The sequence below is a fragment of the Erpetoichthys calabaricus genome, chromosome 4 (genome assembly GCF_900747795.2).
Source record: "Erpetoichthys calabaricus chromosome 4, fErpCal1.3, whole genome shotgun sequence".
Taxonomy (NCBI): Eukaryota; Metazoa; Chordata; class Cladistia; order Polypteriformes; family Polypteridae; genus Erpetoichthys; species Erpetoichthys calabaricus.
Window position 1 is genome coordinate 305,795,251 of NC_041397.2, and position 14,367 is coordinate 305,809,617.

The 14,367-nt window shown below is 42.4% G+C and overlaps 1 protein-coding gene across 1 annotated transcript; it reads right to left on the reverse strand.

Moving 5' to 3' along the window:
• Nucleotides 1–2,193: 2,193 nt before the first annotated feature.
• On the reverse strand, nucleotides 2,194–4,185 carry LOC127527359 (olfactory receptor 1468-like). Its single transcript, XM_051925923.1, has one exon. It carries the CDS (start codon nucleotides 3,911–3,913, stop codon nucleotides 2,957–2,959), a length of 957 nt encoding a protein of 318 aa, XP_051781883.1. The 5' UTR covers nucleotides 3,914–4,185; the 3' UTR covers nucleotides 2,194–2,956.
• Nucleotides 4,186–14,367: the final 10,182 nt, after the last annotated feature.

Below are 14,367 nucleotides of genomic sequence, written 5' to 3' on the forward strand. Positions count from 1 at the left end.
GCCAAACTATTCCAAATACCATAGCTGCTTTTAGCGTTGTTACTCTCAAATATTTATCCCACTGTAACTGTATCTCTACAGCAGAGAGAATTATCGGTTTACAGCATCAAGCACACGCTGCCTTAGCCATGCACTATTTGAACTGTTCTCATATGACAAATGCTTCAGAGCCTTTCCTGTAGGGACTTCGTGGTTCAGAAACAGTTTCATTCCAAGAACTATAAACACACTCAATCAGTCCATCAAGTGCTCCTTGTAGAACTGTTTGTACTTATTAGTACAATTACCTCACTGTAAACTTGCAATATAGTTATAATATTGCACAACCTGAGCCACTTTATAAAGCGCGTATTTACATATGATGACAATATCATTTTTAAGATGAAATGTAGCAAAATATGTTTATTACATTATACAGATAAAATGTTAACATCATTTAAATAATCTATATTGTTAATAATTAAACATGTGAGGATACGGTGTCAAAGTGCTAGCAAGGAGCTGGTGCTGTACAGAAATGCTGTATTCTTGCTGGGGCTGGCGCAACACTGGAAGGATAGATGGATAGAATAATTAAACATGTACTATGCATATATTTCAATGTTCCTTAAAAGTTTTGAAGAATCGGATTTCTAAGCTTACAGATGGCTTAACATCTATTATAGAGCTGATTGTGTGGTGATTGGGTATTTGGAAAAAGAAAAGGAAGGACAGGAATTGAGGGTTAGTATGTTTGAAAGAGACAGTACTGCTGCAATAAATTATTTCATCGAAGGTCGCGCACGGCGCAGCAAGCATCTTGCGGGAGGCAGGAACAATCTCTGGACAGGGCGCCAGCTCGTCACTATCACTGTGCCACCGTTCCCATGTTTAAGAACATGCTTTAACTCCTATCATCATGAAAATGATATCAAGTATACATCTCAGTATTTTAATTATTCAGAGAGCTGTAATATCACGAATGTAATGGATTATGTGTCCTGTCGGAGGAAGGGAAAGTCCGTTTAAGAAGCACGTAGTGATTCACACACATACAGCACATAAAGAACACATACAAAACAAAGCATTTAACTTGCTACTTTAGTTACCATGGTATTTGAGAAACTAGTAAATTAAATGATTTAAAAATGAAGTTTATGATGTTCTACTTTAATGACAAAATAAACTACGCGATTAAAGTGGAAATTTCGAGATTAAAGTTGACATTTTATGCTTTTTTCTCACTGTGTCCCTGTTTTTTTATTTTTCTCTGCACCCTAATAAGCTTTCATATGACACTCAGATGGTGGGCTACAACTTGCCTTGTCACGGTGACTTTGATATCTGACAACTTTTTTTTATTTCGGGCACTGTGCGACTTTGTGAAATTGAGCTTTCGAGTTTCTCCAACACTCTATGTCATTCAATCAACTTCCTTTTGTTGTTTATACCACTGTTTAAACCAACAAACAGTACATTTTTCTTTGCCTCCACTTGGTAGTCGGTGAAATTCTTCTATTTTCCCCCATGCTTTTGCCATTGTCTTTTCACAGAATGCTGAGCTTAAGGGCTATTTATATTGATTTGCATATTCAAAGAGGTGTAATTCTGGGAGGAGTTGGGGAGTGGCGGCAGGCACTTGCACGTGCGTTACTTTTCACGCTGACCGGGATTTATAGAGCGTAAGCACATGGAAGTTGGCGAACGCAAAGATTTACTGCATGCATCTGGATATTTGTGTGCGTACGAACATTTCTGCTTTTGTCCGTACGCCATGTTTTAGTGTGAATTCTACACACGGCGTTATGCATGAGGCCCAAGGTCTCACCTCCATACATCATTGCTCGTCTTACCACCATCTTACCTTCAACCTTTGCCTTAATTCTTCTATCACACACTAATACTCCTGATACCTTCTTTCACTTGTTCCATCCACAATGCAGTCTATGGGTTATCTCTGCATCTAATTTTCCATCTTGGGCTACCACTGATGCGAGATATTTCAATTAGGTGCAACTGCTACAACCTGTTAAAAATTTAAAATCAAATTGTAAGGTCATCAGAGCAGGTCATTAGGGTTGAAGAGGTCTTTATTGTTTTAAAGGTGTGTTACATAACCAAGATAAATGGAGCTGACAATAGTTGTCACAGATGACAGGCTAAAAGTAAAACACTGGAGATCTCTACCAAATAAGAATTGGGGCCTTTGTGGCTAACACCACTGGACGCTAAAAGGATTATAGGGTTAAGGGTTATAACTGTTAAAAAGAGTAATAGAATCGCAAAGAGTAAACGAAAAGCACATTAATAGATTTCATTACATTATCTGAAGGGTAAACACACACAATTAAATGTTTGAAGGATTACATAAAACAACATATGCTGTTTGGTCAGCTAATAGCTGAATGGTCCCAATATTTCCTGAAGATACTTTTTGAAAAAATATTCAGGTGTCCCCTTCACCTACTGTACATGATACAGTGGTTTTATTCTCTTCCCACAGGTTTTCTATCTTGAATGTATGTCCAGTTAATTTCCACCTGCACTTCTTGAGTGGGTGAATCACTTTCTAACAAATTAAATTTACTTGGTTCATCTTCATCAATGCCTTTGGACTAATTTGACAACCTGAATTAGGTTTCCATGTTGACGATTCTTCCCTTAATGTATGAGAGAAGGGTGTGTCCACCACCCAAGGGATGGACTTGTGTGCAGTTTTGGTCACTACTGTCCAACAGAGACAGTGCAGCTCAAGATGAGTATCACATTCAACACTCCTTTGTGGACTCTGAGTATAGTTTCCCTTATTGTATTTGTTTTTTTAATTGGATGGACACATTACCTAGACTTAACATTGACAAAGTACCATTGGACAATTTTCAGTATTTGGCATCTAAGCATTAATTTATAATTATCTATAGTACTATTTGTTTATCAATAAGAATGGTAAATCTCTATGCAACATGCAGTACAGATTTTATTTCATCCTTATAGGAGCTGACCTCCTCCAAATAAAGAGCTTGTAAATGCTTGTATTTATTTCTTTATTCCTAAAACTGTAGATAATGGGGTTCATCATAGATGGCACTGCATTCCCAAGAATAAACATAATATTGTACATTTCGGTGGGTATTGTCACGCCTACTGCTGGTAATACATAAAACAAGGCAAGTGGAAAATAAAAGAGTCCAACCACGAGCAGGTGGGTTACACAAGTGCTGAAAACCTTACTTTTCCTACCTGTTGAAGAAATCCTTAGGGCTTCCATAGCAATCCGACTGTAGGATAGGAGAATTAAAAACAGTGGCAAGACCCCATTGGCAACAACAGCAGTAGACAACGATGTTAAGTATCTGAGCTCATCAGTACATGAAACATGGACCACTGTACCATAATCACAGAAACAGAAAGGAAGAACATTGGTACGGCAAAACGAAAGCTCACTAACAACAATGAGGATGTGTGATTTGAAAATTATGCAAAATATATTTGATATAATGACACCAATGACAACTTTTTTATTGGTAATTGCTGAAGGGTATCGCAAAGGATAAACGACAGCTACATAGCGATCAAAGGCCATAAATGCTAAAAGAAAAGATTCCATTTCCTCAACATGAAGCAAAAGAAACATCTGCAACACGCAGGCTGCATAAGGAACCACTGAAGAGCCGAGCAGGAGGACAGACAGCATCTTCGGTATGAGAACTGAGCTGTTTGCTAGGTCTATCACTGCCAAGGTGCCGATGTAGAGGTACATTGGAACATGGAGTTTAGGGTTCATAATTATTACGAAAATCACCAGTAGATTTCCCAATATGGATATGAAGTAGATGAATGCAAGGGCACAAATCGTAATGGTCTTCTTGTTTGATTCAATGGCACATTGCAGTATAAATTCTGAGACCGTAACAGTGGTGTTGCTCATCTTCATCGAATCTAAACAGTAATAAAAAAATCATATCAGAAAAATCTTTTTGAAATATTATGGCGTATGAATCATAGTAAAAATAAGAATAAATACTAAAACAACATGGCAGACCAGACACCAACTCTTTAAATATCACAAAACATATGACTGACTGGAAAGTGATTAACATAACTGTTCTACCGTCTATTGGCGTTTGAATCACAATCAGGATTTCCTTCATTGACTAAGTACACTAATGTGTACCAGGAATATGTTTTGGTATTATTGATGCAACATACAAGGACACCACAAAATCCAAAAAGATAAGTATTAAAAGGTGTATAAGAGCAGCACAAATTATAAAGAGATAGAATAGGATTAAAAAGAGGTGCAGGTATATATAGATACTAAGTAGGAGCTCAGACCTGATTACTCAAAAACAACTGGAAAAATGTGTAGGTGACGTATTGTTTCAGCTTTCTGGCATGACGGGCATTCGTTGGAATAGATGGTTCCCTGGGTGAGTCAAATCAGCAATGATCTTTGCAGTTTGCTTCCTTACACGGGACTCATAAAGGGCTTGGATGGATGGTCAGTTATAGCTTATGATTTTTTTCACAGACTGTGATGATGTGCTACAGATTGGTCTTAGCCTGATCAGAGGCAGCACCAAATCAGTCACACATGTGGTCAGGATGGACTTGATAATTGTTGTGTAGAACTGGACCAATGGGTGGAAAATTGAAAGTACACCTTCTGAGAAGAATTTAGGAGTTGTGGTGGACTCAACACTGTCAACTGCCATACAGTGTTCAGAAGCCATTAAGAAGGCTAACAGAATGCCAGGTTATATAGCGCCTTGATGTGTGGAGCACAAGTCACAGGAGGTTCTGCTCAAGCTTTATAACACACTGGTGAGGCCTCATCTGGAGTCCTGTGTGCAGTTTTAGTCTCCAGGCTACAAAAAGCAGTCCTGGAAAAAGTCCAGAGAAGAGCGACTAGGCTGATTCCAGGGCTACAGGGGATGAATTATGAAGAAAGATAAAAGAGCTGAGCTTTTTCAATTTAAGCAAAATGAGACATGATTGAAGTGTTTAAAATTATGAAGGGAATTAGTACAGTGCATCGACACTGTGACTTTACCATTAGTTCATCAAGAACACTGGGGCACCGTTGGAAACTGTGAAACTGTGAAGGGTAAATTTTGCACAAACATTAGGAGTTTTTTCTTCACACACAGAACCACAGACAAATGGAATAAGTCACCAAATAGTTTGGTAGACAGTAGAATTTTAGGGTCCTTCAAAACTTGACTTGATGTTATTTAGGAAGAATTAAGTGGATAGGACTGGCAAACTTTGTTGGGCTGAATGACCTGTTCTATCCTGAATTGTTCTTATGTCCTAATGTTCTTATACTAACAGTAATACATCTGCATAATGCCTCACTGGGACTGGGACTGGGACTGCCAAGTCAAAAGTTTTTCTTTCTTTATAAATGTTCTTCTTTTTTAGTCATTCTGTTGTGTGTTCAGATTATAATCTATCTATCTATCTATCTATCTATCTATCTATCTATCTATCTATCTATCTATCTATCTATCTATCTATCTATCTATCTATCTATCTATCTATCTATTGTAGGTGCCAGAAATGAAGGAAAGACATCCTGGTTGGGATAAAGAAAGGATTCATTCCAGGCCAGGATGTCATAATGGAAGGATTGGGTGAATGAGCTCACTGGAAGTAATTCATTCCCCTGTATGGCAAGTGGCAGTGTTCCTCAGAGCTAAACCTGAGCAACCTGACCTGTGCTGCTGGTGTTCTGGAAGAGAAGGTGTTTTGTTGAATAAAAAGCATTAATTTGAACCTGGAATAGTTTTGGGTATTGCTATGTCTATGGTTTGGGGCTCATTGACAATCCTTTGTGGTTACACTATCTATCTATCTATCTATCTATCTATCTATCTATCTATCTATCTATCTATCTATCTATCTATCTATCTATCTATCTATCTATCTATCTATCTATCTATCTATCTATCATATAGTGCCTTTCATTAATCTATCTATCTATCTATCTATCTATCTATCTATCTATCTATCTATCTATCTATCATATAGTGCCTTTCATTAATCTATCTATCTATCTATCTATCTATCTATCTATCTATCTATCTATCTATCTATCTATCTATCTATCTATCTATCATATAGTGCCTTTCATTAATTTATCTATCTATCTATCTATCTATCTATCTATCTATCTATCTATCTATCTATCTATCTATCTATCTATCTATCTATCATATAGTGCCTTTCATTAATCTATCTATCTATCTATCTATCTATCTATCTATCTATCTATCTATCTATCTATCTATCTATCTATCTATCTATCTATCTATCTATCTATCATATAGTGCCTTTCATTAATCTATCTATCTATCTATCTATCTATCTATCTATCTATCTATCTATCTATCTATCTATCTATCTATCTATCATATAGTGCCTTTCATTAATCTATCTATCTATCTATCTATCTATCTATCTATCTATCTATCTATCTATCTATCTATCTATCTATCTATCTATCATATAGTGCCTTTCATTAATCTATCTATCTATCTATCTATCTATCTATCTATCTATCTATCTATCTATCTATCTATCTATCTATCTATCTATCTATCTATCTATCTATCTCTGCTGTATTACTGTATATGATTTGAAATGAAAGGTTTTGCAGTTGAATTCTTTCTCAGACTATTTTTTTTTTAAACTTAAAAGCTACCTTATTGTTTACTCATACTGTAGGTTGTCCTCTGATACAGTAGGTCTATTAAATAAGATGACCAAATAAATAGACAGTAGGCAGGTAATCTTTCTCAAAATAGTTTTTCATAAACTGTTTAAAAAGCATGACATCAACACTAATGCTTTCACTCTCAGTGTGTGATCAGGCTGGTTCCTGTTAGTGTCACTTGCCAACAGTTCCCTGTGCACTTAATAGAATTTTTTTTCAAAATTGCCCTGGAAGAGATATTACAACAGCTACATATTCATCATAATAACCCCATTATCATAAATGTCCTGATTTTGCATCAAATAGTTAGTAGTAATTGTGTATTGACTGTTGAGCCACGCCACATTTGAGGAGACTAACTTTGCATCTTGTGGTGCCAGACAATACTATCATTATTATAATGAACAAACAAAAACATTAATACTATACTATTAGAAGTGACCTCAATAAACAACTGCTATGTGAATAACATTTCTGTAAATTACATAAATTATTAGCTGGCTTATGTTTCTGTAATTTTGAAAAAAATAACTTTCACAACTGAACAGAGAGAAATTCTGATCAAATTATAATTTTACAGGCAACTATCTAATAGACAGGTATTCCCAGAGCAGATTAGTGCTTCCCATGTCACCTTTATTCTCAAATTTGAAGGAAAAAACAAATGAAACTACATTACCAATAGATAGGTAGGACTTTATTTGTCCCTATGATAGAAGTGCAAATAAATCTTTAAGCTGTTTTCTTTTCTTCTGCTTCTTATCCCTTGTTTGCCTTTATATTATCCTGATAGATGCACTAGTTTGGGAAAAGTCATTAAGGTTTGGGGACTTTGTAGCATTGCTTCGGTCGGCTCCAAGATTGACCTGTACCTGGCCATTCACCCTCCGTTTCCCCACAGTACATAGTGAACCATGTTCTGAGCCACACTTTTATGCAGCCATCCCTTACAGCATACAGTGGGGCACATGAAGATGAAGATGGTATCACATGGGACATCTTAGAGTTGCAAAATTTGCAAACTAAGTGATGCAAAATGGAAGAAGGACAATGGGGGGCAACTGGCTAGTTGTGTACAAAAGATTAAAAATAAATACATACATACATACATACATGCATAAACATGAATAGTATAAACCATTAAATTAATACATAAAGGTACCTCTCAGATTTTTTCTACAGTTCCTGGTATGTTCTCCAGTTCTTCCTACACTGTGCAGATTGTTCATCTTGTACGTGTCTCAGTGATAGTCGATTCTAACTACACTCTTGTATTCTTTGTGTCTTCTTGACATTTAAATGGCTAAACTTCATACACTTGACAATTTAATTGAAACACAAGAAACTTAATTTTTATTGCTGCAAATTGAAATATCTGGTAAAATAACATAAAAGAGGAAAGCCGAAGGTCTGCACATCTTTCTCTTAATCATCTCTTCCTAGCTCTTTTATTGGAAGGCAAGCACAAAGGAAAACAGAGTCACTGCTCTATTTAAAATAATTTCCTCTAGTGACTAATTATAGTTAGTCATGCTGGGATTTCAATAAACAAGATTTGATGTAGTACTGTACATGTAGATACAATACATTAATCACAACTTACTTTTTGAACTCGACATTTAGATTCCACCTCTTACAATGTGGATTCACCAAGTATTCATTCCCCTTCACTTTTTACACATTATGTTGTAGCCTTATACCAAAATAATTTAATTGTATTTTTTTACCTCAATGCCCCAGAATGACAATGCAAAACCAGGAAATTACTGTGGTGGAGGGGTTTGCGTGTCCCAATGATCCTAGGAGCTCTGTTGTCCGGGGCTTTATGCCCCTGGTAGGGCCACCCAAGGCAAACTGGTCCTAGGTGAGGGATGAGACAAAGAGCGGTTATACAAACCTCCTATGACGAATAAAAAATTTGGACGGCGTTTTCCCTTGCCCGGACGCGGGTCACCAGGGCCCCCCCTCTGGAGCCAGGCCTGGAGGAGGGGCTCGATGGCGAGCGCCTGGTGGCCGGGCTTGCACCCATGGGGCTCGGCCGGGCACAGCCCGAAGAGGCAACGTGGGTCCCCATTCCCATAGGCTCACCACCTATGGGAGGGGCCAAGGAGGTCGGGTGCAGTGTGAGTTGGGTGGTGGCTGAAGGCGGGGACCTTGGCGGTCCGATCCTCGGCTACAGAAGCTGGCTCTTGGGACGTGGAATGTCACTTCTCTGAAGGGGAAGGAGCCTGAGCTTGTGCGTGAGGTTGAGAGGTTCCGGCTAGATATAGTCGGGCTCACCTCGACGCACAGCTTGGACTCTGGAACCAATCTCCTTGAGAGGGGCTGGACTCTCTACCACTCTGGAGTTGCCCCCGGTGAGAGGCGCCGAGCGGGTGTGGGTATACTTATTGCCCCCCGACTTGGAGCCTGTACATTGGGGTTTACCCCAGTAGACGAGAGGGTAGCCTCCCTCCGCCTTCTCGTGGGTGGGACGGGTCCTAACTGTTGTTTGTGTGTATCCACCGAACAGCAGTTCAGAGTACCCACCCTTTTTGGAGTCCCTGGAGGGGGTGCTAGAGGGCATAACATCTGGGGACTCCCTCGTACTGCTGGGAGACTTCAATGCTCACGTGGGCAATGACAGTGAGACCTGGAAGGGCATGATTGGGAGGAATGGTCCCCCCGATCTGAACCCGAGTGGTGTTTTGTTATTGGACTTCTGTGCTCATCACGGATTGTCCATAACGAACACCATGTTCAAGCATAGGGGTGTTCATATGTGCACTTGGCACCAGGACACCATAGGCCTCAGTTCGATGATCGACTTTGTGGTTGTGTCGTCGGACTTGCAGCCACATGTCTTGGACACTCGGGTGAAGAGAGGGGCGGAGCTGTCAACTGATCACCACCTGGTGGTGAGTTGGCTTCGATGGTGGGGGAGGATGCCGGTCAGGCCTAGTAGGCCCAAACGTGTTGTGAGGGTCTGCTGGGAACGTCTGGCAGAGCCCCCTGTCAGAAGTAGCTTCAACTCCCACCTCCAGCAGAACTTTGACCATGTCCTGAGGGAGGTGGGGGACATTGAGTCCGAATGGGCCATGTTCCGTGCCTCTATTGTTGAGGCGGCTGACCGGAGCTGTGGCCGTAAGGTGGTCGGTGCCTGTCGTGGCGGCAATCCCCGAACCCGTTGGTGGACACCGGTGGTTAGGGATGCCGTCAAGCTGAAGAAGGAGTCCTACTGGTCCCTTTTGTCCTGTGGGACTCTGGGGGCAACTAATAGGTACCAGCATGCCAAGCGGAATGCAGCTTCGGTGGTTGCTGAGGCAAAAACTCGGGCATGGGAGGAGTTTGGGGAGGCCATGGAGAACGACTTTCGGACGGCTTCGAGGAGATTCTGGTCCACCGTCCGGCGTCTCAGGAGGGGGAAGCAGTGCAGTGTCAACACTGTATATGGTGGGGATGGTGCGCTGCTGACCTCGACTCGGGACGTTGTGGGTCGGTGGGGGGAGTACTTCGAAGACCTCCTCAATTCCAATAACATGCCTTCCAATGAGCAAGCAGAGCCTGGGGACTCGGAGGTTGGCTCCCCCATCTCTGGGACTGAGGTCACCGAGGTGGTCAAAAAACTCCTTGGTGGCAGGGCCTCGGGGGTGGATGAGATACGCCCGGAGTTCCTAAAGGCCCTGGATGTTGTAGGGCTGTCTTGGTTGACAACATCGCATGGATATCAGGGACAGTGCCTCTGGATTGGCAGACCGGGGTGGTGGTCCCCCTCTTTAAGAAGGGGGACCGGAGGGTGTGTTCCAACTACAGAGGGATCACACTCCTCAGCCTGCCTGGAAAAGTCTATTCGGGGGTTCTGGAGAGGAGGGTCCGTCGGATAGTCGAACCTCGGATTCAGGAGGAACAGTGTGGTTTTCGTCCTGGTCGCGGAACAGTGGACCAGCTCTACACCCTTAGCAGGGTCCTGGAGGGTGCATGGGAGTTTGCCCAACCAGTCTACATGTGTTTTGTGGACTTGGAAAAGGCGTTTGACCGTGTCACTCGGGGAATCCTGTGGGGGGTGATCCGGGAGTATGGAGTACCGGACCCCCTGATAAGGGCGGTTCGGTCCCTGTACAACCGGTGTCAGAGCTTGGTCCGCATTGCCGGCAGTAAGTCGAACCCGTTTCCAGTGAGAGTTGGACTCCGCCAGGGCTGCCCATTGTCACCGATTCTGTTCATAACTTTTATGGACAGAATTTCTAGGCGCAGCCAGGGTGTTGAGGGGTTCCGGATTGGTGGACTCAGGATTGGGTCACTGCATTTTGCAGATGATGTTGTCCTGTTTGCTTCATCAGGCCGTGATCTTCAGTTCTCTCTGGATCGGTTCGCAGCTGAGTGTGAAGCGGCTGGGATGGGAATCAGCACCTCCAAATCCGAGACCATGGTCCTCAGCCGGAAAAGGGTAGAGTGCCCTCTCAGGGTTGGGAGCGAGATCCTGCCTCAAGTGGAGGAGTTCAAGTATCTTGGGGTCTTGTTCACGAGTGAGGGAAGAATGGAGCGTGAGATCGACAGGCGGATCGGTGCGGCGTCCGCAGTAATGCGGGCTCTGCATCGGTCTGTCGTGGTGAAAAAGGAGCTGAGCTATAAGGCAAAGCTCTCAATTTACCGGTCGATCTATGTTCCTACCCTCACCTATGGTCATGAGCTATGGGTAGTGACCGAAAGAACGAGATCGCGAATACAAGCGGCTGAAATGAGTTTCTTCCGCAGGGTGTCTGGGCTCTCCCTCAAAGATCCAAACTCAGTAATCCGGGAGGGGCTCAGAGTAGAGCTGCTGCTCCTCCGCATCAAGAGGAGTCAGATGAGGTGGCTCGGGCATCTGATCAGGATGCCTCCTGGACGCCTCCCGGTTGAGGTGTTCCGGGCACGTCCAACCGGGAGGAGGCCCGGGGAAGACCCAGGACACGCTGGAGGGACTATGTTTCCCGGCTGGCCTGGGAACGCCTCAGGATTCTCCTGGAAGAGCTAGAAGAAGTGGCCGGGGAGAGGGAAGTCTGGGCATCTCTGCTCAAGCTGCTGCCCCCCGCGACCCGACCTCAGATAAGCGGAAGAGGATGGATGGATGGATGGATTAAAAATTAAAAAGGGAAATATCACATTGGCACAAGTATTCAGACCTTTTACTCAGTACTTTTTTAAGCCCGTTTGCCATTTCAGTTTGGAGTTTTCTTGAGTTTGATGTGGATTTGGGGATTTTCTACTGTTCTTTTCTGCAGAACCTCACAAGCTCTTGGATGAAGACCACTGGTGGACAGTTATTTTCAGGTCTCTCCAGAGAGGTTCGATCGGGTTCTGGTTCAGACTCTGGATTGGCCACTCATTGCCATTCCCAGAGATGACCCTAAGCTACTCCTGTGTTGTCTTTGCCTTATGCTTAGGTTGTCCTTTCGGAAGGTGAACCTTCAGTCCAGTCTGAGGTTCAGAGTGCAGCAGAGCAGGTTTTCATTAACAATATATCTGTACTTTGTTCAGCCTTCAATCAGCTATACACAAAGGGCTGTGGGGCTCTCAAACAAACTACAGAGTCATGTAATTGAAGCAGAAGCCTTGACAACCTTTAAGAAGAATCTGGATGAGATATTGGGACAGCTTAGCTATGAGCTAAACAAACAGGCTTTGATGGACTGAATGGTCTCCTCTCGTTTGTCAAATGTTTAATCAATTGTGTCTAGTCTTACACTCCTGGCAGCTAAAAAAACAACCCGACAGCACTCAAAGTTTCTGCCATCTCCACAAGGGTTCTTTGGAGCTCAGACATTTGACCATTAGGTTCTTGGTCAGTTTTCTTACCATTCTTAAATGATTGCTCAGGTTGGCCGGGCAGCCAGTTGTAGGAAGAGTCATCGCTGTTCCAAACTTCTTCCTATCAAGAATTCTGTGCTATTTGGAACCTTCAATTTTTGTGGCCTTCCCTATATCTGTGCCTCAACACAACCTCATGGATTGGTTTTTGCTCTGATACACATTGTCAACAGTGGGACCTTCAAAGAACATGTGTGTGTCTTTTCTAATCTTGTCCAATCAACTGGCCAGAGGCAGACTCCAAACAACATATAGAAACATCTCAAGAGAATGGGATGCACCTGATATAAATTTCCATTGTCACCGAATGTGACATTGCAGTTTTTTATTTTTAGAAAATTTACTAGGAATTGTAAAACAATTCTGACCAAGATAATAATTTGAAATAGAAAATCTTAATGCAAACAAAACGTAACAATAAACACTCTGTGGGCTGTAAGAAAAGAACTAAACACAAGGAAAGGTTTGGGGCACATCCGTGACCCCATGTAATGGAAATAAATGAAAACCAGATGATCATCTTTACAAAAAGTGAAAATGACATTTGTTTTAGATGGAAGTCCAATACACAACTGATTTAAAATGGCTGAACTTCCAGTCATGTGGATTCCAGGCAGGAAGGGGTAGGTCCAGGAGGGCAGACAACAGAAGTGATGTCAGTGATGGATCTTCTGTCAATCTTCCATTTCCAGGTGTGAGTTCTCCATTGAACTGTTTCAAGATGGTGGATCTTCCAGTTTTAGGTTCTTCTAGTAGGAAGAGGCAGTTCCAGGTGGATGCACAACAGAAGTGATTCAGAGGTGTAAAAGTCATCAGCCTTCCAGTCTGTAGGGGGAGGAAGAGAGAAAGCATTAGAACACAGAGCCAACCCTTGGTTCAGCGGGTAAAGGTCACCACCAGAGCCCTTAAGCTGCCTCCCAAGCACATGGGTGTGACATGGCATATCGTGGACATTGTTCATTGGGCAAAAAACATTTTTTCCCAGGTCAGCTGTGGTAAGGTGAGGTCCGCGGCCCATTGCCTTTTAAAATAAATAATCACCACATTCGCGGCTTAAGGAGGAAGCATGGTAGTATGGCTGGAGCGGTTCTCGGGCGCGATGCGGCACAGGTGTTTCCTCACTTAAGTGTACAGGTGAGGAATCATCTGTGTCCATAACTGATGCTGGGAGCTGCTAATCGCCAAACCCGTGCCACATCCCCATACAGTATATAAAAGGAGAAGCGCGACTGCAAAAAGGGGAGGAAAAAATACCTAGAAAAATGTTGGAAGGAGGTTAAAAAGAGTATGAAGAGCAGTCTTGGGGAGGCCAATCCGGCCACCTAGGAAGGAAAGGCAGCATGATCAGGGGTCCTGTTAATGAGTGTAGATTGTGGCGCTCTAGGGGATGATTCACCTTAGTGAAAAACAACGGTGTGGATTGGGGTGAACATGGTGGATGACCTCCACAGAGATCCAAGGTATGACTGTGGGTGTGTGAAGGATGACAGGAGGAGTGCCGACCTCAGATGGCCTGGTTTTGCTGTGCGGACGAAGACAAGACAGGGGTCGGGGGATGAAGTTCGTGGCTGCTGAGTCTCTGCAGGAATTATGGGAAAGTCAGGGAGATGAAGATGGAGGGGGGCTGGGATCTGAAGGAGCCAATGACTGTGTTTTTAAACTCTGCTTTTAATGGATTTATTTATTGTGTTTTTATCCCCCACTAATCACTTGTTTTTATTGATTATTTATTTATGGACACTGCACTGTGGACACTGTTTTTGGTTTTGTTGGGACTTTGTTGGAATAAAAACACTGAACAATTTTTACATCATCCCTTGCTCCATGTATGATTTCTCCCTATC

What these genes read in the sequence shown, in the direction of transcription:
- LOC127527359 (XM_051925923.1), bottom strand. Translation starts at nt 3,913, where the DNA reads ATGAAGATGAGCAACACCACTGTTACGGTCTCAGAATTTATACTGCAA.